Below are 26,185 nucleotides of genomic sequence, written 5' to 3' on the forward strand. Positions count from 1 at the left end.
TTCCTTCGTGGCTGGACCTGTCCACAACTCCTGATTCCTCAAAGTCACTGCCCTTAGTGTGCCCATGAGCCATTCATATTTTATTAAACATCAATCACCATTATTGTGCATGTTGTGAAGCGATAAGATTTTGTCATATCCGAAAAAAATTTAGAGTGTGAAGGCAGCCGTCCGTTTAACACTTGCAATTGTCGTTGCGTGCCATGTGTTCGAAATGTTCAAGTTTCATCCCATCGAAGGAGTTTGTGTCACTTTTCTCTAAAGACTATAGTATACATTTCGTCATTAAAGCTTTAAAGCTGAAAAAACTTATTGTTACCATCCAAGGCCACTGGCCAGGCGAGGCTTCGTGTCCGCCGACGATTCTGCCGTCCCGACCGGCGTGACCACAACCTGGAAAAGACAAAATGTTTGTCTCCTTATAAGCATTCATTTATTACTCCAAAATGCTTTCCTTGTGCAACTATGATAGCTGGCCGTCCTTTCTACGTCCAAAAACTGGTGGGTTGATTACTGTTCAGGAAAAGAGAATAGCGCAAACCAGGACGACCGCAAAAAGTGAGAGGTACACACATAGAAGCTAACTTTTCGTGGTCGTCCTGGTTTGCTTTATTCTCTTTTACTGGACATGTACCAACTCGCCCATACAGAAGTTTTACTGATTACTGTTATCGGTGATTTTTTGGTGGTGCCAAATAATTATCTACCTATTTGATTAGCGCACCAATCTACGCATAACTCTGACAACATGTTCCATATGCGCAAATGCCAAATAGGACTCTGCAAAGTGCTCGTTCGGAATGGTTCAAGACCCTTATAACTTAATTCAGTATTGGTCTACGTATTACAACTTGTCCCATGTTGCCATCAGGCTTCAATATAAGCACAAAAACAACAAAAAGGAATGACAGACAATGAGGGAGTACACTGTCGTGGACAAATTAAACATGAACAAGAAATCGCAAAGTAAAACACTTCTCGCAAATAATTGTTCGCTGGCACGATGTCGCACCGCCACTTCCATGGTCGCCTAAAATTGCACAGATCCTCGAATATGCATACAAGGTGAAATTATGCCGGCATTAGAATAATTAGCGAAAGCGAAAGGAAAACAACGCGTTCTACTTAGCCATTACATGTTCGCGTTTCCATTGTAGACGAAGTACAAGCGTTTTGATGTTTGAGCGTACGTATATTGGCACATGCGGAATCATAATTCTGTTTGGTGTACGTGTGAGAACATGACAGCTTAAGTGTATCAGTCGGTAATCAATTTCGCATGTTCAATTTCGCATGTTCAATTTCTCGGTCGAACAGAACACGACACGCATCGCAATTTCTCATGCTGCGCAGAACCTATAATTCAACCATTTCTTCAATGATGTACTATATAGGCTGTTATAAAAGAGTTAGATTTCAGAGTCGTGGCATCTCTTATGAGACAATTTGGTTACATTCTATGAACCTACTGCTCTTTTTTCGTACATTTCTGGGCGAAATTTTGGCCCGTATTCACAGACAAAAAAGAAAAGAGCTTGCGCTAGAATTGTTCGTAATACAAAATTTCAGCCAATTTAGGTACTGGACATACTATATGGCGAAAATGTCTGGCCGATGCCAAATAACACTTACAAACAACAATCTTCGTTAATTCAGACTTTGTTCAATAGCAAAAACAAATATTGTTGTGAAGGTATGATAGAAGATATATATATATATATATATATATATATATATATATATATATATATATAGCGCAAACGCTAATCAATCAGTGTATATATATATATATATATATACACTGATTGAAGACTCTCAGGCATGTCACAAGTCAATTTTCATTTTACTCTGACACCACGCACGCAGTATCATAATGTTCATCTGTACTTTAATCTTTCGTACCATTTTCTCCCTTCTCCCTGTACATTGTAGCCAAGCGGAGATATCTTATGGTTAACCCCTCTGTCTTTCACTTTCATGTTTCGCTCAGAAAACACCGTCTTTTTTCTTTCATCGCGATATATACTCCCTACTAGGCTCGTAAACGAAGTAACTTATATATATATATATATATATATATATATATATATATATATATATATATATATATATATATATATATATATATATATATATATATATATAGTGAAGCAGACGCGCGTATGAAGCGGTTTATTGACGTTTCGGCCTGGGTCCGGCCTTCATCAGAATCATCTGATGAAGGCCGGACCCAGGCCGAGACGTCAATAAACCGCTTCATACGCGCGTCTACTTCACTGTGAATATTTACCCGGACCCATAACTGCTTTTTTACTGGTATATATATATATATATATATATATATATATAATGCATGGCTTATATACTGCATATACATATAATATACTGCATGGGTTATGGTGGGTGTGATACTGAAGCCGGCTTGCCGCAACTACCTTTGAAATGCTTAGCACTTGCATGTACGTATATTGAGTGATCCTTGCCAAACTCTCTTTTATTTTAAGTTAGTGATTTGTGCGCATAATTTCCGCACACGAGTTTCACAAGTGTGAATGTTACCGAGTAGTGTGATTCTTTTGACGCAGTTGCTCAAGTTCGACGCGCTATCTTAAAAATACGATTTTATTAATTTTCCACGCAATGTGCTTTCAACATTTCTCTGCGCCTTACGAGAAGAAGCGGCAATGTGAAGAATGGCGCACATATTTACGAACGAAAAATTGTCTACGAGCCTTCATGCGAAAATAAAGTTGCTCTGAGGGAACACACTGGTGTTCCACCCACGAGTGGACGGCCCGGTAATTTATATTGAGGTTTATCATGGAGCAAAAAAAAGAAAAACGAAAATCACTCCAAGAAATGAAACCGACAAGGAAATTCTCATGGCTCACACGTGAATCTTCACACGATTTCTCACACGGTTTACTCGTCTTTTCTATCATAAGAAGTATGTGCCAACTAATCTAACAAGTAGTGATACGTTGAATTCAGGTTGCAGTCCTACGTCATACACGTCCACGGAACAGTGGGACAAATTACGGCGAAGTCCATGGCACTCACGCCTTGTGGGTGCCGGCGGTGGCAGGAGTTGGGTGGGCACGGACAGCCCCGCCGACGGCAGTTGGGCAGCAGAGGGCGGAGGCATCGCGGGCGACTGCATCGGGCGCGGTGGTGGAGAGGGAGGTCTGGGTGGCCGTGGAGGCCTCGGCGGGCGAGGCCTGGGCACCTAGATGTGAAGAAAAGATAAAGAGAAGGGGATTCAAGATGTTCAGCCACTTACATAGCTTTTTTTAAAATTATTATTGTTAGTATTCGGTTTTTTTACCTGCATCATTCTTTTTTCGTGCTGCAGATTGGTGAGATACTAACATATAGTATTGCTAGTCGGTTGAAATGAATGACGAGTGAATGAATAAATTAAGCAACGTGTAGCATTGTTGCCTATGTTGTACGCAGGATTGCATGCAGTATTCATTGTACCAAGCTACTAAACGTCTTCCGTCTAACCACTTTCTGACGTAAATGTGTGGCGTAAAATGAAGCTGCCTTCGCCCTTCCCTCTTTCTACGAGTTGATTCTGATTGGCGCTTTGCGTAACTCCAGCTTAGGCGCGTAGTTACTACAGCAGCACGGGCGGGGCGGGTCGCTTTATCGCGCGGCATGACGGAGCTTTATTTTACGCCTCCCTTTTACGTCACAAGGGGCAGGGGGCGGTCGAACCACAAGCTGCGCTTCGCGGCGCCGCGTACGTAATCAGCTGAAACGCACGAACAATTTGATGGCAGGACCGTTTTTAAACGTAGAAACGCGGGGCGAGACTTTCACTAATGTTCCCTTCAACATTACAATACAAACATGCGCCGCAATATCTGTAAGTAGGAAGTTAATTAATACAATTAGATTAATTAATTATTTGATTGCTTTGGTTTCTATTGCAAATGATATAAGCCTTGGCAGCTCATCCATCTGTGAAGACCTGATTTCAACGAATTTCGGAAGCCTTCTTCTTAAAAGAAAGTGCTCCAAGTCAAAGAAAAGGGAGAAAAATGCATAATGTACACAGTAAAACTTATTTCACCCTTGAACTCTTGGGTTTTACGTGCCAAAAGCGCGCTTAGATTATGAGGCACGCCGTAGTGAGAGACTCCGGATTCATTTTGAGCGCCTGGAGATATTTAACCTGCTCCCAATGCATTGGACAGGGGCGTGTTCTTGCATTTAGCCCCCATCGAAATGCAGCCGCCGCGGCCGCTTATTTCACGCTTAAGCCTGCTGGTTTGTTCCGTGGCTATCAGCCGCTGCCTAAAGGGCTGCTGTTTTTTTTATTACTTTATTTTACTGTACAGCTCCATTTACTGCTACGTACAGTGCACGACCAGCTGGCTTAGTTAGACGGTCGACAACTGGCAGCTGCTACGGGTTCTACATAGTTCCTGTTTACCACGCCTAGGTGCATACGTGTAGGAACAACGTGTAAGACTGCGAATGTTGCCCTTCGCGAGCGGCGACGCTTGATCCGTGCCTTTGTTGTGCCACAGCGGGTCGCTCGCGCTCTGCGCGAAAGTTAACTGGAATGTATCACCGGCGTCAAATGAAACGCGAACAGTCGAGCGTGAGACCCAAACATAACTAAATGTATAGTGCGCGCCGTCGGTCTGCCCTCACCATTGACAGACGCGCACATCCTGTTTCACCGCCCGACGCGATGATGTTTCCCCTATGCTGCGATAGTTTATATACTCTTTTGGTTCTTCTTTATTTGAAAGCGAGAAAACAAAAAAGAAATCGACGAAATCAGCGCTAGCAGCGACCGACTGATACCGCTGGATGCCGCTGACGCCGCTAGAGAGTCAAGATAACGTGACTGCATAGAACACCGTCGCCGCCATGCAGAAAGAGGAAGATATTAAGGGTCCCCCCCCCCCCCCCCCCTGTTCTTGTGTGGCGGATAGGGTGCTCTTCAGTTGCCGACGCGCCGGTTATTTCACGTAAGCCCCGGCACGTCGACGAATACGTAACCACCTTCCCACGGCTAGACCTGGTTCTTAGCGCTGCGGAAGCGAGGGTATCATATTGTTTGTGTCGGCATCGGCGGCGTTGTCCCTGAAACCAACTCCGCAGCTGGGGTTGACTCACTATCGGCGTCAGCGGCATCAGTCAGTCGCTGCTATCTCTTCCCTCCTCCCTTTATCGTGTTGTCCGCTTGCTGCGCGCGCTTCTGCCCCCATCGTTTGCCGCTGGGTGTACACGCCGCCCCCCTCCCCCCTCTTCTGCGAGTCTCCGGTTGTCAAAGCGCCGGCTCGAACTTAATTCCTTTCTTCGCTCCTCCTCCAATGCAACCCCTGTGCGGTGGCAATCAGAGAGCCAGATCGGTGGCGGCGGATCTGTATATGTGCACCGCCCGAGCCGAAATTGCCGCTGCCGTTCGCCACTGCGAAATTATCTGCCAGTTCTTTCTGAGCCATGAGCGAGACGACCGATGGAAGTCCTCCGTCTGCTGCTGCTGCTGCTGCTAAACGAGCTGCCAGAGCAGAGGCCCAGCGCCGTCGCCGTCAGAATCCAGAGGTGCGTGCCGCCGAAGCAGAAGTTTACCGTCGCCGCCGTCGAGATGATCCAGGAGTACGCGTCGCCGAAGCAGAGGCTAAGCGCCGCCGCCGAGAAGACCCTGCCGTTCGCGCCGCCGAAGCGGAGGCTCATCGCCGCCGTCGAGAGCAACCAGCAGTAAGCGAGGCTGAAGCAGAAGTTCATCGCCGCCGCCGAGAAGACCCTGCAGTTCGCGCCGCCGAAGCGGAGGCTCATCGCCGCCATCGAGAGCAACCAGCAGTAAGCGAGGCTGAAGCAGAAGCTCATCGCAGCCGCCGAGAAGACCCTGCCGTTCGCACCGCCGAAGCGGATTTCTCCGACCACAAAGCTTCCTTCATGACTGTCAAGAACTGTTAGTGGAGTCTTTGTTAAAGGAATACGTGTGAAAAATAAAAAAAAATTCTGTGATAGCGCATACATGTGTTGCTCGATTTCTTTGCCTCAATCTATCGAAAAGGTGAAACAGCTTATTTGCTGCGCTCAAATTTCGCATTAGGAAGTAACGTAATCGTCGGTAATTTTTTTTCCCCCGCTTTCAAGTAAAGAACCGAAAAAGAACCGAAAATATCGCATTACGGGGAGCGGGGGGGGGGGGGGGGGTGCATTATCGCACAGGGCGGTGAAACCGGACGTGAGAGCCTGTCAATGCATGGTGATGGCTGGACGAGGGCGAGCACAAACCTTTAGGGCGCTTAAGGCGCTCCACTGCTCACGCTTCATCTGACGCTGATAGTACATGATAGCGGTCTCAAACAACGCCTATTATGAGGGAAGCTGTGGTTGAAAAATAGAAAAAAATATATTGTGCAGAAACCATCGATGACGATTGTTAGCGTAAGCGAATATCCAGAACGAATGAATGAACTTATTACTTGCCGAGTCCGACCATCGGCGACCGACCAACCACAAAAACGGGTGAAAGAGCCGAATAAAGATAATCGCTTTAATACTGTGTACTAATTCTGAACGCGTGGTTTGCGCCGAAATATCTGACGCGATAGTTAGACAGTGATAGCTATGAATGTTTACTTAACAAAATTTCTCGTCTTCTGTTTATAGTTTTGTGCAGCATTCGTACAGTTTGCCGCAGCTATCATCATCCTTACTTGCCACAAGAAGTCACAAAAAAACAAAGCTTCACTTGTCTCCATCAATGATTCAATCTTAGCCGCGTAGGATGGGGGTGTTGACAAAACTTTAAGGGACACTATACACAACCGCTAAATCAGTTGAGTATGATGATGATGACAAAATGTATTTATTAAGGGATGGCGCGAAGGCCTATAATGGGGAATAGGAAGGGGAGGGAGGAGGCGTACTCAGAGCCGTCCTAGAAGCTGCGCGTCCTTGGCGAAAGCCAAGAGTGAGTCCAGAATGGCCCTATCGGAATCCATCGAGCCAGTTGCCGGTCTGATCCACTCCTCGTGGGACGACACTCGCACCGCCCTCAGGTGGTGGTCCCGCTGTTGAGCGTGTCGCTGGCACTCCCAAAACAGATGGGCTGCGGATGGCCGTGTAGCCATGTCGCAGTCAGGGCACCTGTGTGGCATCTGGAGCGCTTCGTGGTCCGCGGAGGCTGTGGGATGGCCGGGTTCCTGCGATGGAAGGGAGTTGGGAGACGGAGATGGAGGGCGTCTTTCCCGGCGCGGCCGGTACTGTCGCCACCGCTGCAGCACATCCGGTGTGAGGACGAAGCCGGAACGGAGCCTATGCAGCAGCACCTGCCCCGACCTGGGAAGACCCGCTGGAAGTGGGTCTGGGTCTGAGGGCACACTCGCACGGAGTTCCCTCTTGCGTCGGTTGGCTGCCGCTCTCAGAGCTCTGTCTGGGTCATACGGGGCTCCATTTGTCGTGTTGCTTGCGCTGGTTGTGAGGGCTTCTGAAGGATCCCGGGAGACGACGCGGTTGGAAAGAAGGGCGCGCGCCGCCTCGTGGGCTCTCTCATTTCCCTCGATGCCCTGGTGACCAGGGATCCAATGAAGTGTTGCAGTGACCCCGTGGGCCTCCGCACGCCTGAAGGCCTGCTTGACGAGGAGTACTACCGATGATGATGTGTGGCGCGACTTGCAGGCATGCAGTGCATACTGAGAGTCGGTGTATATATCGATGTGTTTTGCTTGCGTGGTGCTTGAAACTCTATCTAATTCCCAGACTATTGCGCGGAGTTCAAGGTCCGTTGGGTCGTCAGCATCAGCAGTTGTAAAGGTAGAATGTGTCTCACAAGAACCCACTACGTGGTAGGCGACTGCTCCCTCGCTGGTGCGTGGGTCGAAAGCTGCGTCAGTGTACACTTGTTCATGGCTTGGCGGTGCGTCTGCCAATGTCTGCACATGACGCGCAGCAAATGCTGCTCGGCGGTGCGCATGTTGGGCACCCATGTTTCGGGGCGTTGGTGTAGTGTCGACGACAGCAATGTCATCCCACGGTGAGATGTCGGATGGCAGTTGTGGCAAAGTTGATATATCCTTTCCCATGTAGGCCAGTAGAGCCCTGCCTTGTCTGGTGTGCTTCAGGCGTTCCTCGTGTCCTACCTTCGATGCATCGATGGTTGCACGGAGGGTAGGCAACTTCGCATAGCGATGTAGCTCCTCGACACGTGTGTGTTTCGGGAGCCCTGTGATAACACGGAGAGCTGATCTGTGGAGTACCTCTAGCTGTGTCCAGTGCCGAGCAAGCAGGTCATAACAGCGCGCTCCATATATCGCTCGGGATGTCAGCAAAGCACTGACAAGCTTTCGGCATACGTCGGTACCAGCACCGCCCATGCGGAAACAGATTCGTTTTATGAGGTGCAGAGTGTTATGCCATGTCCGACGAAGGTCTGCGAGCCACGCATCCGCTGTGCCTTTGCGGTCAATAGGTATACCTAGAACGCGCACTGATTTTTCTGCTCGCTGCAGCGGTTTGCCTGCGAGAGTGAGCGTGAGGGCTGCTTCGTCCTGCGCTGAACCTCGGATCACCACATAGGTTGACTTCTCTGGAGATGGCCGCATGCCAGTTTGTGGCAGGTAGTGGTCAATAACGTCAAGTGCCGCCTGCAGGGTCTCCTGCTGCTCATCAATTGGTCGTGATGCAGTCCATAACGTGATGTCATCTGCGTAAATTGTGAAGCCCAGTTCGGAAATAGCCTCCAGTCGCTCAGCCAGGCCTATCATAGTCAAATTAAAGAGGAGGGGTGATAGTATGGAGCCTTGTGGGACTCCCACGATGTTTGGGTAAACCTTCCCGGCGTCTCCGTCTACCCGTATGGAAAAAGTGCGATCTTGAAGGAAGGAACGCACAAAGTTGAGGGGGCGGCCCGTGATTCCGTGCCTCTCTGCTGCCTCGATGATTGCCTCATGCGTCACAGTGTCAAAAGCTTTACGGAGGTCCACCGCCACCAGGACGCTCGGGTGTCGCTTTGCGTGACCGACTGTCTTTAGACGCAGTGCACCCTCCCTCACAAGTAGGAGGCTGTCATGAGTGCCAAGGTTTGGTCTGATAAAGCATTTTTCAATACACATATCTTGATTAATTCTGTGGTAATATGGGTTGTTTATTAGAAATATAAGTGAAGATTAAAGTTTCCTATATATATATATATATATATATATATATATATATATGCGTGTTTTGTTAAAGAATACCTTACATGGCTTTCGGTAGGCATTAAGGGGGGATTACAGTTACAGAAACATAATATAAGCGCTATTCGAAACAATTAAAAAGGCATCAGTGCAACAAAAGCACTTTTCGTGCAATGCAGTAGCACGCGCCGTAAAAAGTCTATACAAAAATTTAATGTACCTGCAGAATGAAACGTGTATATATTACATGAAGATCATTGTAATTTCAAGGTAAGCATACAAACGCGAGGAGACAGATCAGCTGATGAGCCGCCGCAATGCAAAATGAAAAAGACATAGAAAGAGAGAAAAGGCAGACGACAATGAACCCTGTCATCGATGATAGGCTACAGGCTCACAGATTACGAAAAAAAATATGTGTCAACTCGCACGTGATTTGTTCGGAAAAATAAGTAATGGACATAAGACACGCGCGGAAGTTATATGTACTACAAATCAACAAGGTACTTGATAAGGATACAGAGAGCTGTGAGGAGAGAGTGGCGGCGTAAGAGGACCGAGAGCTTCAGGTGTGGCGAAGCAAGGCGCAGTTCTGAAAGGCCGCGCGCGCGGTTCAGTGTATAGTTACCAGGGGAATGACCAGTTGGTGCGAGTGCAGCGGCGACAGAGGAGGGACGTGATTGGCCCGAAGTGTGCGTGTTGCGTGTGGTTTGCGCCGAGGGACAGCATGTGGAGAGCGTAGGGGAAGAGTCGCGGAGTGCGGCAATAAAGGGAATGTTTGCGACGAACGTGTCGGCCCCTCGTCGTTCGTAACAAAGCTGCGGGAAAAGAATACAGGCACAAAGAAAAAGCAAGACACAGAAAGTGTTCGAGCAGTCAACTGCGAAATGTGTCATGGTTGGATTGGGAAGCAGTGTTGTCCGCGAGAGCGTTCCATAGACGGACATCACGAGGCAGAGCTGAAAAATTGAAAGCGCGTGTAGTGCCATAAATTTGGGTGTCTCCGAACTGATCGTGCAGTCTTCGAGACGTCCAGGGCGCTTCCTTCCGATTTGAGATGTACATTTCTATTTAGACCATTGTGGCTCAGTAAGACTTCTCTAAGCTTGCCAAATTCCCTCTTTGGCCCTTCTATAATAGAGTGTATTCCATTTTTATCCATAATAATGAACTAGACTTTAACAGGCAAGGTCAAGATCATTGACGTTTTGGCGAGCTGGTCGATGAAAATCAAGGTTGCGTCGCCACGCACCTTTCGTATTTGCGTATTTTCTGGTTTACCAAGCCTCATCTCGCTGTAAGAGTGGCTTTTGGTGCTTTAAGAGTGAAAATGTATTTACTGAGTATTAATCTCCAAGAACCTAAAAACTAGTACCTGTGCGATGTGGTCGATGAAGACCATCGCGGTGGGCCTGCTGGTGACCGTGGTAACTATGACGGGGCTCGTCACCACCTGCGAGACGGTGAACGTGGAGGGCGGCCTCGACTGGGCCCGCCTGGTAGAGGTCGGCCGAGGCCTACGCGTGGTCGCAGTCCCGACCGGGTACGCCGTGGTCCAGGCGCTTGACGCCGCGGTCGTCGACGACTTGTTGGAACCTTCGACCACGGAGACCGCGATGAAGTTTGACTCCGTGAACGGCTCCTCGAGGGACGCCGGCGTCTGCGGCGTGGAGAAGTCGCTCCCCGCGGAGACGCCGCCCGAGAGAGGAGAGCTGGTTGTGGTAGCCGTCGGCCTCGTGTTGGCCGCTGGCGTCGTCGTGGTGGTCGGAACTAGCTGCGTGGGGGCGGGACGGAACGGACGGTTAGAATTAGGCAAAGCGAATTTGAAGAAGCGCCTCAATGAGCGCTTTCACAGCTATGACCACAGTCCGTTTTTTTTCTCTAACATTTAAACACGATGCTTGTGCTAATATTGCAATGTAACAGCCCCCAAAATCATTGTCATAGTAGCCTACAAACGAAGAGCGAAGCATTACCTGTTTGAGAGCCGTATTCGCAACAGCAACTACGTCCGTAATCTGAAATTAATTAGTATTATGCCATTCTAAAATGGCTAAAGGTCACATTTATTGTGTCAACAGATACGACAGCCGTAGTTTCCGAAAGCAGCACAGCGGAAAGATTTCAACGCTCTTGAATGTCTTTTTGAGGACGCATACATACTCAACGTATACTATATAGGTGCCGCATTGGCATGCAATATTTACTGAAAGGGAAAGTACTGCGCGCAGCACTTGGTGGCGCTGCGTATAGTGAAGCCCGATTTCACTTTTTAACTTAGAAGGGGGGGGGGGGTGATTACTCGACAATTTGAATACTAAATGAACAGTCCTTGCTATTCAATTCGTATTCGATGAGAGAGTTGCTTCACTTTTCGAAATTGTCGAATATTCGTTCTGGTTCGAACACAAAAGATAGAAACACTCATTATCGTCTGAAGCGGTCGAGAATCATGCAAGTGCAAACTGTTCCGAGTGATTATGTTGTAGAAGAGCCGCGGTTTTGTAGAGGCACTAGTTCGTGAGCGAGCACATGGAGCCGATGAATTATGCCTCAACAATTCCCATTCATTTAACAACAATGCCTCGTGGCCTCGTTTTTTAGGCAGGCTATATACAAATTTGTTGTCTGAATTTAGGCAAAGTAATTTATTATCTAATGAGTACCACCATATCTGCATCGGTTTAAAACAACGTATACGGTGCTGTCCCAATTCCTTGTTTCACTACTGTCATTTACATGGCACGCGCCGTGCGATTGATAGCATTTTCTTTTCATTCACAGGCTCCTCAATTTTAAGTGGATGTCTAGTTGCGATCGGAATTACGTAGATATATCAAAAATCAAGAAAGGGGCTGACAGATGGAATAGCACACTGTGATATAACGGCTATAAACAGGGTTGAGTGCCTCAGGATGGCTGGCCAATGTTTCGATAAGAGGACCTATCTTCGTCAAAGGCGGCCTCGTCAACATGCCGAGGATGACGAGGCCGCCTTTGACGAAGATAGGTGCTCCTATCGAAACGTTGGCCAGCCTTTCTGAGGCACTTTATCCATGCTTATAAGCTTTATATCACAATGGATATATCAGATAACTTAACCTTGTCATTGTTTTAATCTCTTATATTATGTTTAACAAGCGGACTCAACACGACCTTTACTTTTCGCAATAGTTTAGACACAGGAAAATATTCGGTAATCAGCTCGATATTCGGAGAGTAAAGTTTTTTTAATATTCCTATGTGGCTAGATATGTATCTTTTTTTTCGAAAACCATTACCGTTTGTACGAGTATATGTAAGCGCGCATTTCCTGATCTCTGTATCGTTCTCGTATGCGCGCCGCTATATGTCGGACTACATAAAACGTTCGCACGAATCTACAGCGCTTGGGGACTCAGTGTGCGCATGTCATATATAGTGGCACGTGCTCTCACCCGGGGTGTGTATAGGCTCTTGTACATATGTGGCACTGCATCGGGACTTGTTTTACTTTTAGCTCTCTTCGTGCCTCTTTCTCAGAACTTCTCATCGCCAGCATCATATTTAGATAGGCGGCTGCCAAACTATCCGTACGTTTTGTAAGACAGCGCAACAGGGAGGACATGTCGCACGCAAGTGAAAAAAAAAAATCAAAGAAAAAAAGAAAGAACTAGGCGGACCCTTCCTGGGCAGCATACTCCAGGGAAGACCAGGTTCTGGAAGCAGATGGACTGCCGGAGCCTCGAAAAGTCCAGCAGCAGGTAGATGCAGCGTGTGATGTCGCCGCAGGTGCCCGGAAGACCCTGCGGAGTTCGGCACCGGTTCAGGTCGTACAGCTGAGACAGCATCTGGAAGAAGGACAGCCCTGGAGGCAGGAGAAACAGGGGGTGAGTGACTCCCAGCTCTTACGCTCGTAACTTATAAATAACGGTGTAATTACGTAAGCGCGTAATTATCGCGTAGTTAGAATGCCTGGCAGTGCGCCTGCAGATGAGGGGCAGACCATGAAATCTAGTAAACGAAGCCAACAATGTACAGCGGTATGCGCAGCGTTTGTAGCAAATCGTACGGAACCATTTATTGGTGCAATGACAGCACTGCGTTTGTGCAGCACCGTTGGAAAAAAAAAAGAGAAAGAAGTGCGGCCTGCCGCGTCAGGCGGGCTGCAGTGGGAGCGAACGTGACAGCCGTAGTTGTATTCTCGGCCGCTTGGCTGGGCCGAACGGCGCTAGCTGCGGGGGGTAGCACGCGTCAGGCGGCGGCGTGCCAAGCGTATTCCCTGACGCATCTTCAATGCCGATCCCAGACAAACAGTCCCGGCTGGTGGCGCCACGACAGATGACACCGTTTTCGACGAACGCGACAGGCAGCGCTCCCCCCCCCCTTTCTTCTTTTCTTCTCTCTCTCTCTCTCTCTCAGCTTTTTTTTGTGACTCTTTTTGTGGTTTGTGACTCTTACGGTTGCGCGTTTTCGGCACACAAGTTTGCCAAGAAAAAGTTGACTATAGGCGCCCCCTCTTCACGTATTCTGATATAAGAAATACGCCTGGTGCACCGAGCCAACTTTCTTCTGCATTTAGGAGGAAAATGGTTTTATCAGGCAGGGTTTCAACGACGCGGCAAATGCGTTTTCACCTGCAGGGTCCTATACATTTTTCTGGCTATTGTTTGTATTCTCTCACTTGTCCGTAAAATTTAGTGGGATATTGCCGAAAGTGAAACCAGGAGCTCGTTTAGAGCTGTGTATGCAAATGTGTCGCAAATCAGTTTCAGCGAGCATTACGAAATTTCTCTCCAACAACGCGAATAGCAACCTGATTGCTTGTCATTTTCGTGTATTCTTTCATTTTTCTGCCGTTCTTCATTTTAGTTGTCATTGTGTGTTTGTCAGTAAGTCTTCACTTTCCTAATCACGGCATTATTCGAACTCGGTTTAGGCTACAAATAGAAAATACGCATTCAGTTTTTCAAAGTCTGATTACCTTCTTTCTTAGTCTTTTTTTCTTTATTTATGCGAGAAACGAAATAAGGTATGGAATGAAAGTGAATATTGACAGACTTGCCTACATTACAAGGCCACGTAGTAAAACAAAGAAGAAAAAACTAAGAAAGAAGAAAGAAGAGTGGGAAAGAACATTCAATATTGCTGTTATTGTAGAGTGTGGATTTCTCTCTGAGAAACCCGTATGGGTTTCCTTCGTAACTTCGTGCTACATTTCGGGTGGATGACCATTCCTCCCTTTCATGTATTTTCTTCTATCTTGCGGGCTTCCGCATAACTGATTTGCCATTTTCAGTGTCCCGCTGCCTCGAGTTGTCGATCAATTCGCCCTCGGCCTGCGCTGTGCTAGCCTCCAGGTTAGGTCAGATGGTAGAGCGGCCATCCCGGAAAAGCGTTAGTCCGGGGTTCGAAATCCGAACCGGTATGAATTTTTCTTCTACTGAAAAGCTTTCTTTCTGGGTTTCCTTTTCTAACTTCGTGCGACATTTTCTTGGGAGGATGACAATTTTGCCTCTCAACATTGAATATAGAACATTTTCGTAAGTAAGATATTTAATGTGTAATATCTCATCTCATCCCTGAACAAGGATTACCACTGAAGAAGAAAACAGCTTATATTGCACATGTTATGCATGCTATTCTCACATGCAATTTTCTGAGAAGAATTATGGTACTGCCATTTGCTCATAATTTGAAAATTTTTGAGACTCCGCCTCTTGATCGTGTTATCACCCTCTGAATCAGTGTTCGCAATCTGTGCGGTAAAATATATATAGAAAAAAACAACGGTTCCGAAGGGCACTCCACAGAATTACCGAAGGAAAGTATCGTAACATATTTGAAGCAGAAATCTTACGGAAACGTGCGGGCATTAGGGGTTCTCTGATTGGGTTAGTTTGTGACTATGTTTAATCACTCTTCTTCCAGTTTAAGTACTTGTGCGCTTACTGTGTGGTTCAATTACTGAGTGCAGACGAGTAGTGCGCGCCGCCTTATCGGTAATCACAGTTTCACCCATCCAGTCCTGGTATATGGAGCAGTGGAGCTTGAATGTGATGACAACATATGCATAATGGCTTTCTTAGCCGCAAAAGCATGATTTGAAAGAAAAAAAAAGAAACACGATCAGCACCGCCGACAGTTTGAACGCAGTTTTCGCTATCAGAAAATGGATTAAGCGCATTTTTTACGGATTTAGCAATGCCAAGAACAAGCATCGAAGGTCAGTGGTCGAGGTGTAGTACGATCGATCTCCGTTGAGTGGTTCTCCTAAGCCGCCGAATCATCTCAAGTCGCCCTTGTTGCTGCGGCTCACAGCCGCCCCTCGTACCATTCGCCGAAAGATCGAAATTACACCCTACCCACTCACTATACCCACTATATATATATATATATATATATATATATATATATATAAATAAATAAATAAAGAGAAGGAGCCCTGACGTAACGCTGCGTAATGCTGCCCGAACTACGAACTGCAAATGCCTGAGAAGATGACGCATCTCCTCCTCTTCCTCATTCTTACCCGTCCCCCCTCACCTCTGATCTCAATCGGACCTCCTTCGCTCGTTGCGCCGCCCACACTCTGCTGCGGATCACCGCAAAAGCTAGCACTAACAGCCTGAACACACATAATATACCTGTATTATGCATATATGTACGGGATGCGTTAGTTAGGGTTAGGTTGCAGCTCCACCCACCCCGCACACACACAACTCATTTTATAATTAAAGGTTAATTAGGAAAGTTCTACTAAATTCAGGGGGTCCTCAAGCTGCATTCGGCACCTTTTTCCCTTCCGTCCTCTCTCATTTCTGTACTTTGTTTTTGAGAGAAATAAATCTATCTAAATCTATCTAAATGTATTGCCTATTATGGCGCAAGTTCGGATGCTCGCTGCCGCTATATTCAGATTTGACTGTGAAATCTAGTTTGTCTTGAATCGTATGTACTTGTAATTCAATACTCTGAGCCGTCGCAGGAATTCGTGGTATGCCGCCAGTGGGTGGCACAGTTTTGCATAAGCAGTCTGAGCCTACTTCGAGGCTCCAGTCAATAGCTATAAGGCCTGCCTCGTTTAAGGTCAACACCTGCATCGTTTAAGGTCAACACGGTATATTCGCTAGACGAACATTTGTTTTCTTCTCCCCCTCACTCTCACTCGGTCCCTCCAAAACCTTCTCGATTTGGGTGGCTTTAAAGGTCGAAGTAATTATGGTAAGGCCGCCTTCAACCCTGCAAATGAAACAACAACAATCGGCACTGGGGCGGGGCCTCAGATATGCTGGAGTAGCGAAAAATCAGTTCTGCTTCTCCCAGTGACGAAGAAACGCCGTTTATAATAATAATAATAATAATAATAATAATAATAATAATAATAATAATAATAATAATAATAATAATAATAATACTTTCTATTAATTTTAACCATCGAGAGAACATTTGCACAAAAACCTACGAAATGTCAACTTCAGTAATCGTTAAATTAGAAGGATACCAGGCATTAATTTCCTTAGAATTCATTATTCACTAATTATTGAAATAATTAATTGATTTAATTGATGATTCACAACTGAAAGCCTCTCCAGCATACCAAATATCGCTACTATAGTATATGCGCGAGTTTTCCCGCGCTTACATCAGTGTCGAAGTGTAGTAAAAACGATACGTTCCGTTTGTGGGGGAGTTGAATGAATAACAAAAAAAAAAATGGGAGTGGGTCCCGAGATGGAGTAGTCTGAATTGAGTTATGCCGCCCGGCCAACAGCACCTTGCAAATCGAGCTCAGAGCGCCAGCCACGGTCCGTTTCCAACGTCCGACCGGGGTCCTTCGGTCCGCCTTTGAAGGCCTCCTCCCTCAGCCGGACCCCGCGGCGTGCTTTTCTTGTGAACCGACTGACCTTGCGGTCAGGACCCTCTTGGGGCCTGCGAGTGGGCTCCTGTCTCAGACCTTCCCAGGGGAAAGGGATGCGAGCAACGTCGTGCTCGGTACGTGTCCCCTTATGCAAGCATCACCCCGGAACCCGCCGCCTTGAAGCCCAGCGACGGCTATAAGAAGGCCCGTGAAAGCGGCCACGCAACTTTTAGTGGGTCATTTTAGATACCAGAAAGTAAAGGCAACTATTGCATACAGTCAGGTCATTTTCAAGTGGCGCAACCCGTGTTGTCTGCCGCACGTTCCCTTTATGTTAATGCCATTATAACCTGCGTGTATACTGCAGAGAAGCCCGCCTCACAGGAGGCGAAGAGGCGCGTCCGCGGGAATTATTCGCTGCTGCACTGAGTGATGTGTTTTTGGTAAGAAGAGCGTAGGATTGGGCCTTTCGGTAGAACATTGTTGGTATATGCAGTTGCCCATTCCACTTCTGTACGGTGTGAAAGACGGCGAAATTCTCTGCAATTTCACACGTTAATTACAATGTTTATTATTTTCTTAAGAAATATTTTCCTGGTGACCTGGGAGTGTCCCACGACAAAAAATAAGAAAGGAGTCCTACGTGCCAAAATTTACGGTATGCTTAGGAGCGAGGCCATAGTGGAGGGCTCCGGATTAATTTTGACTATCTTAGGTCCTTTGACCTGCACCTGATGCACGTTACAAAGGCGTTTACCGTTTCGCGTCCGATGATACCAACGTGTAACGTTACCCGAAGAGCACTCATCTTGCGACGACGGAATGGGATCAATTTTTTTACAAATCGATCTACGTAACAATGATTTAGTTTCACCAAATTAAACGAACAAATACATGATTTTACTTGAAGCAATCAATAGCAGTACTGACATGGTATCGATCGTTTTTAAATTATGGGGTTTTACGTGCCAAAACCACTTCCTGATTATGAGGCACGCCGTAGTGGAGGACTCCGGAAATTTCGACCACCTGGGGTTCTTTAACGTGCACCTAAATCTAAGTACACGAGTGTTTTCGCATTTCGCCCCCATCGAAATGCGGCCGCCGTGGCCGGGATTCGATCCCGCGACCTCGTGCTCAGCAGCCTAACACCATAGCCACTGAGCAACCGCGGCGGGTATCGATCGTTTTTAACGAGATGTGCAATGCAAGAACCGTTTCCCACACTTCTCTGTGGGAGGGCGTCAGACAGTGAGGGCTCATAGGAGAGAGATGAGTGCGCAGCGCGGTGGCGCACCCAAAACTCCTGGGACTCACCAGTGCAACGGCTATTGGCCGACGACGCAAAGCGCGCCAAATTCAAACTCACTGCGTGCCCGCACAACGTGACCCAGACTGCATTTTGAGCGGTGTGGCTTGTAATCCGCTCTAAATAATACAGTAGCGAATATTCCCTCGTTTCATTGTTTGTTTTTGTAGTTATAATGAGTTAGTATGCGTATGTGTCAGCGCGTGTTTGGCAGTTTGAGCATTTGTTTTGTTTAATTCTCCACGATTAGTGTCGGTGTCCTTAGCGGTCTCATCTTCCGTCTCGAGTTTGCACTTTCTGCGTCTTTGCTGTTTTACTGTGTATATTTTTAAACTATTCTAGTTCTGTTTTCACGTGATGTCTGCGCACTTTTGTTTTATTTATATATTGTTTTGCACCTACAATTAGGTAGCGCTCTTTAGCGCACGAGGACCGTCGTGGATCATTTATAGTTTTGCCTGGATAGCAGCGTCGGCGTACAATAGTTTGTATGTAGTGCATAGCGCCCCCTACAGTTCAAGCATACAACTAAAATTGTGCTGTATGCCGCATGAGATGTTTTCAAATTTCTGTAAATTAAGAGAAGGCAGGAGGGGGGCAGAGAAAAGCTCCCGGAGGTACAGTTCAAGGCTGGCCGTACAAGATCACGTGCTTGTTCGGCGAGAAAGCTTTCAGTCGTCCCTTTGCTGCTTCTAGAATGTAAGATGGAAGTACAAAAGGTATCCCTCACCGATTAAAAAACAAACAAGAAAAGGTTGATGATAAAAACTGAACAGTTCCCTTCATTTTCAACTATAGAATGCCCTGTGTCTGCGAACGTTAAAAATGAATGATGACGTTTGCTTTTTAGTCTGCACGTATGCTCCTTTGAACAAAGTAAAAGGCAACCCACATCCTGTTCGTCTGGTCTACTCGGCTTGCGTGGGAGTACTTGATGAATAATAACAATTACCAACGTTCCAGTCCGCTCACTTTACAGCTGATTTAACAGCGCGACAAGGGAGGTTGAACTAGAGGCCGCGTTCGACATGAAAGGCGAGAAAGCTTTTTCAGAAAAATTTATTGCAGCTCAGGTTACGTCGCGCATGCTAATCTTAATATCGGCCAAGGCTGAATGTATAGTCGTGGCATGTATAGCAGAACCGTGGAAGAAACTAAGTTCCAACTCGATATGTGCCGTCCGGGACATCGTCGATGAATTACGCTTCGGGTAGGAAAATTATTATTGACGCGTTTGCATACTATATTTCAAGTCGCTACCTATTGGTGTCTTGGATTAAAAATATAAAAGTTACTGTCAGCGGAAAATAAGAAACGAACGGAGCGATTTAAACGCGAGCATCTTCAGCAGCAGCGAAAGCGGTATTCTCACCCATGATTGTGAAATGTCGTATGTAGCCGCATCATTCGGAGACTCCGGCTTTAATTCTGAGGCGATACTTTTATATATGCTCACAGAGACAGGACTTACGCGAAAGATGCAAGACCGTTTTGTCCAGGTTCCTTAACATTATTTGTCAGATGAGTTAACCGACTGACCGATTGAATGATTGAGTGAATGCTGGTAGTATTGGGGGGGGGGGAGGGGGGGGTAATGTTGCCCCAGGCGGGGTTAGGCTGGCACGCATACCTGGCAACGGTTCCTCCTCAGCCTTCTACGAGTTGAGAGCAACGGTGTGTCACCAGGTGTCTCTCAGCCCTGTGTCTCTCAGGAATGCGATCAGCAGTCATTGTATTCTCTTCCTGATGGCCGCGGGACCCTTCAGGGAAAACGAAGTCTTCAAAGGTACTACGCGTTAGAGCACTCTTTTGCATGCTGTCGACCATCGCTTTTCTTCCTGTGTCGAACTGCGGGCATAGCCAAATGAAGTCTTCCCTGTTGCCGATACCACCACACAAGGTACAGAGCGGCGAAGCGCAATGTCCAGTCTTGAATAACCAAGACGTGACGTACGCGGAGTCGGTTCGGATGCGGTACAACAGCGTCGCTTCCTCGCGAACAAGTCAATGGATCACACAAGCTTGATGTGGAGTATTGTGGATCTCTCTAAAGTGATCCTGGATTGCGTCCTTAGAGTTCTGAAAAATGTTTGGGGCTCTCACTTTTGGGACACATGTCAGCGGTAGGCGTGTAAGAGCGTCAGCTTTTTCGTTTCCTTTAATTCAAACGTGGGTTGGAATCTATTAGAATTTTACCTTAAATCTCATGCTCATTTGATCTTTACTCAGTGCCAAAGATTGGCTTGTAAACTTCTTTCGAGGTAGGCCACCATGTAATCGTTGTGACGCTGACTTCGAGTGCGTCAGCACCACGATATCTCGTACAGAATATGCCCTTAGTTTTCGCAAAGCCGTGGTATATAACTGCGGCACTTTCTACTGTTGCAGATGACAATTACGCAATCCAGGCGGCCAGAGCACGTCACATCAAGGGATGGTATGCAGTATGCCGCTGCGCGGCTATCTGCTTGTGCTGCGAGTGCTCACTGCATATACCTTAGCAGTCATCTCATTCCCTAGCCTATGCAGCGCTCAATCCCATTCCACTATAGCTCTACTGCTGGCGCCGCCGCCGTCTTGCCGAATAGCTCACACGCCGGACAGCACTCATGTAAAGAATTGGCTTGCATGTAGCCGCAATCTGTACTAGCTCTGCATATGTGTTGGCTGACGGCTTTATTCTGTTCGGAATTACGCAGTGAAACAACGAAGTGGTACCTTATATTCGCAGTGCAACAACTGCAAGCCATCGAACGCACAGTGCCTTTATTAAAGCGAAGGTTTGCATGCCCTTCTTTTACCAAAGTCGGGCGTGTCTACTCGATGGGTTTCTCCTCTATTAAATTGGACCGACCCTGTAGACAGCGTCACAGCTAAAGTGGTTCAATCCCGGAGGCAGAGTAATCCGTGGTTCCAAGGGTCACATGATGGGGTTCTCCGCGCCATGCCTTGCAGGCACAGAAACGCTATGCTGCGAAACGCCGCGTATTTAATATAACCACCTCACAAAAGATTCACATCGCATAGATTCCAATATGACCGTCGGATCCGCCGAATTTCTTCTTCTTCACAATAAGACGGTGCACTACGTCATCGTCGTCCAGACTGTCTACGGCAGCCGATTTCGCCGTATTTAATATACGAAAAGCGCTCACCTCCGACTGGGTAGTTGACCTGCCGTCCCTGGACCTCCCTCGCGATCTCCTCCTCCAGACCGTGCTCGAAGACCAGACGGCGCAGCGCCTGCAACTCCTGCGGGCTGGGTACCCTCCTGGCCTGCGTGGTTGCAGGAAGAGCACGATGCTCGGTCCTTCGGCGGACGCTGCTGCTGCTGCGGCCCGGGAAGGAGACGGCTCGCGCCAGCCGCGCCCGGTGTCGGCCAGTCGCCTCGGCCAGGAGTCGCGGCACCGACATGTTTCCGGTTAGTGGAGAGGAGAGCGAGGCGATGCCGCTGTTCGACGCGAGGAGGCACATGACGAGACAAGACGTGGACAGCAGGCACAGCAGCAGGAGGACCAGGAACGGCGGGGCAAAGCTCATGGCACGCTGCACGAGAGAGAAGGAAGTTCGCGTTAACGCGGGCACTGGGTGCTTGCGAGTGTAGTACACTGTCCCGGACACTTAGCGCAGCTGCTACCAAACCATGTTGCGTGCAGCTGCAGGCATTTCGCACGGCAGGACCTTTCACCAAACGGAAAAGCTGCTGGTTGCAGTTGCGGAACTAAAGACAAACGTTAAGTGGATGTAAAGGGATACATCGGGGATCAGAGATTTACAACACAGAACGGCCATACTGACGGACGCACAGAGAGACACTCCCTCTGTATCAGAGTGTTGACAGATAGCACCACACCCTAAAGTAAAATTTAAGTAAATCTTATTTCCTGAAAGTTCGGGCAGGCCTCCTCTATCATCCTTCTCCACACCTCTTCCAGCTTTTACTTTTCCTTAATAAACTCATCGTGGCTACTTTTAAGCGCTAATGCTTTATGATTAACCATGCTTTTTTTCATATATACGTGGGTATTGTAGGGCGTCACTCATTGTTTATGATCAGTCGCTTCACTGGCTTGCGTGCAGCCGCAGCAAATACTACCATCGACACTGTCAATTTACTTGCCTGCAGCATTTAGTTTCTAAGTACCACGTCTCAGCCTCAACAGGAAAAAAAAAAGAAGAAGAAAGATGGGAAAAGACAGAAGCAAAACAGAACAACGTACGCTCTTAACAAGAAAAATTGCTCACTTTGGAGCTCATTTTTTCCCCAAGCAACAATTGCCATCTACATTGCATGCACCTTTCCTTGTTTCTTTATCGCTGCGCGCCCAGTGCTTTAAGGTCGCGAACGACATACGCGTACCAGCGTGACACAGCGTTCCTGCCACCGATAAGTATCGCATGAGTAGTGCTAAAGAAAGTAAGCACTCGTAGGAAAGATGTCAATTTTTGTCTCAGAAGATGTAAAATTCTTTTAGAGGGTAGGGCACAATGGACACCGCCATCGTGAAAATACAGCGCCAAGCTACGGCGACCTATAATGTTCAGTTCGTAATAGTAAATTGTAATCAAATATTAATAGATACGGTGAACACGTGGCGTGTCTATACGAAAAGAAGCATTTTGGCCAAATTTATTGGATTTTTCCACAGAACGACTGACTTCACACCGCTCTGTTGGCGGAGCTACTTGTGTTTTCATGGCTGACCTTCGAGATTTCCCGCAGAGCGCAGTGTTTCATATAAATTGCGTCGTTCTTCGCTGGTGATTTCAAATGCGGGAGAATCTTCGACAATACCGATTTTCTCTGCGACTAAATCTTCTATTCACATTTAGGAAAAGAATTTTTTACAAATTTCTAGAATGTAACAGTTTAGTTTGATCTAGAGCGATAGAGAGAGAGAGAGAGAGAGAAACACACTTTAACGGATGCTTGAGATGTTATTTAGGCCATAACCCTAGTATGCTACTTCGGAAGGTAACGACCACACATGAAGTGGGACATTCGTACGTAGGACACACGCACACAACATACACTAGCACACACAGGAACAAGTAGCTAACTTGTCTGGTCGAGATCAGTGTCTCGGAGGAAAGGCTTCCGTAAGCTATGCTATCACCCTGTACCGCCAAACGATTTCATTCCTCGACCGATATACGTTTCACATCGCATTGATCATTGTCACATGGTAGGGACTATATTTTCTAACACGAAAACTCATTGAATGTATTTTCGTCCTCGTACATCACGAAAATGGAACAACCTTCCTGCTGACATTGTTTCAATAAATGATAACGGTGCCTTTAACCAAGCATTAGGTAACGTTGTATAAATAGTCATTAGTACAAATTTATACTGCCCACTGCATATTGTGTTCATTTCTTTGTCCTTTACATTGATCTTGTGTTTCTCATTATTAGTAATTTGCTAAAGTTGTGTTAGCAGTCAAGTCTGTTGTAGACACTTTAAGTTACTGCACATCTCATCGTTTCTTGTTAATTGTATAACCACTTCCCTTTGTAATGTATTTGGCCCTGGAGGTATAATAAATAAATAAATAAATAAATAAATAAATAAATAAATAAATAAATAAATAAATAAATAAATAAATAAATAAGAGTGCTTTCGTTACACCCAAAACAGTACCAGTTCTGTTCCACAGTACCAGTGCACGGCGTAACTCTAACGAGCTTCCACGTAAATGTAAGTTAAGGAGACCGTGAAGGCTCACAGTGCGTGCTGATTCATGAGCATCAGTTAGCCCATTCCGCATATTGGACTCATTGCACTGCAGCAAACGCATCCATAGCAGTCCGTACGAGTTGGTAGAAGATCGTGTAAGAAGTTCGTACCAGAAGTAGAGAAGGTGGTGTAAACACGCGCATTCTTGTCTTCTGAGACCTTTCGACGTGCAAATCACATTTCTGGTCAGTCTTTATATAGGACAATACATACGCAATACATTTATTCTATTTTTAAACTAGAAACATCTTATCGGCCGTTCTCAGCCAACCCTAGCGGTTCAAGATTGGCAGCGGACACGAAGTCACAGCTTGAACGCCTATGAACTATACCAATACATGTTTAGACGAAATATATATTACGCCCAGCAACTGCTTACAAAAAGAAAAAGAAAATGTCGATCGTGATTGCCGCAGTTTCGTGGAGCGACTGATCAACATTTTCGTTGTACATCTCGTTCTTGCGACTTGCATAAGAATGGTGCATACGTTACATAAAACCAAACAACCCGCCGTGGTTGCTGAGTGGCTATGGTGTAGAGTTGCTGAGGACGAGGTCGCGGCATCGAATCCCGGTCACGGCGGCCGCATTTCGATGGGGTCGACGTGCGAGAACACCGTTGTACTTAGATTTAGGTGCGCGTTAAATAACCCCAGGTGATTGAAATTTCCGGAGTCCTCCACTACGGCGTACCACATAATCAGAAAGTGGTTTAGGCACGTAAAACCTCATAATTTAATTTTTTTAAACAAGCTGACGGTAAAAAGAGGTCAAAGAAGCACAAGAAGACCACGAAGATCTCGGCGAAAGTTCGTCGAGAGAACTGAGCCTACGCTGAGCGTTGCCTTCGGCTTACGTGATGTCAAACGCGAGCTCGAAAGGACTCCTCCGCGCCGTATGCGCCCAATGGCACGGCTCCAGTAGCAGTGGATTTCCAGTTTTTCTTTTATGCGAAGCATATTACGAGAGCTCAACCCAGCTCCTCAGGCGCGGCGGTGTCGCCTTCAATACCACGTGACACCGTGACGTCACGACAGAGGAGAAACGGGGCTCCAACTCGCGCCGTCGCTCGCGGCGTCGCGGCGGTATATAAGCAGCTGCGCTTGCCTCTGCTAGACACTCACGAGGTGAGATGCCTCCTGGAGACAGAGCTGCTCGTTGGAATGAGAAGCGAAGGTTGCGGCGTGCTACAGAGACTGATTTTCTAGGTGGCTTTGGCTCAACTCTTGCAAGATGGGCTGGGTGGGAATCGAACCAGGGTCTCCGGAGTGTGAGACGGAGACGCTACCACTGAGCCACTAGTACGATGCTTCAAAGCGGTACAAAAGCGCCTCTAGTGAATGCGGTGTTGCCTTAGAAACGAGCTGTTTCTAAGGCTCAGGCGTGCGTCGCTAGCTCAGGCGCACATTTCGTTGCCGCGCCGAACGCTGCGTTGCTCGACGCTCACCGCGTCCATTGCGGGGCACGTAGTCGCTGCGCCGTAGCCCATTGTCTTACACCCCTTGGCGGGTCGACGGAAACGCTGTCGCGTTCCACTCTTGAAGGCGAAGCAGAGTAACGCATGAGTTGTTTCTACGTCTAGCCGAACCAAATATAGCCAGGCAACAGCAGTTCACCAGGCTAAACAGTGGCTCAACAACTAAAATAAACGCTAGTATGCTTCGCATCCTGGGCTTAACCTTAGCTAAGCCACAGCCATTTTTTTTTACACGATTACGTTTTATTGTTATTGCCATAGCAGCTATATCGATAGCGCAAGTGAATTTTCGCCGTTGGCGGCGTCGTCATCGGCGTCATTGCCGTGAGGCTCCGCATGTATTTAGGTATATGGATGCTACATTCTATGTCATGCTATATGCCATGCTATGGAACGGATTACATTTTATTAAACCATATTATTTTTTTTTCAACTCTTGTTTTACACTTGCGCTATTTACTTTGGCCTAGATTCGTTGGATGTACTTGAAGGCAGCGTTTGTTTATTTTCGTAATCACACAGTATCTTGTTTTTCTGTACTCTTTGCTTTAACTCAAGCGTGAGGAATTCCGAGAATACTTCAATGGCTTGTTCCGGAAATCCGGTTGTCGGTTCGTCAACGTTTGTAACAGTTCGCTATACAAAACGTGCATTTTCGACTGCATCATGC

The 26,185-nt window shown here is 47.0% G+C and overlaps 1 protein-coding gene across 2 annotated transcripts in view; it reads right to left on the minus strand.

Annotated features, from left to right (window-relative positions):
- The window catches only part of LOC139059238 (serine proteinase stubble-like), a 63,670-nt gene that overhangs the window by 18,611 nt on the left and 18,874 nt on the right, over positions 1-26,185 (minus strand). For both annotated transcript variants that reach the window (XM_070537383.1, XM_070537384.1), the window contains exons 2-6: positions 21,454-21,844; positions 12,812-12,996; positions 10,525-10,923; positions 3,061-3,226; positions 320-393 (exon numbers count right to left, since the gene is read on the minus strand). In XM_070537383.1, coding sequence (XP_070393484.1) covers positions 320-393; positions 3,061-3,226; positions 10,525-10,923; positions 12,812-12,996; positions 21,454-21,838 — 1,209 coding nt within the window. In that variant the 5' untranslated portion in view covers positions 21,839-21,844. The remainder of the gene's footprint in view (positions 1-319; positions 394-3,060; positions 3,227-10,524; positions 10,924-12,811; positions 12,997-21,453; positions 21,845-26,185) is intronic.

This window comes from Dermacentor albipictus, chromosome 4 (genome assembly GCF_038994185.2).
Source record: "Dermacentor albipictus isolate Rhodes 1998 colony chromosome 4, USDA_Dalb.pri_finalv2, whole genome shotgun sequence".
NCBI classification, from domain to species: Eukaryota; Metazoa; Arthropoda; class Arachnida; order Ixodida; family Ixodidae; genus Dermacentor; species Dermacentor albipictus.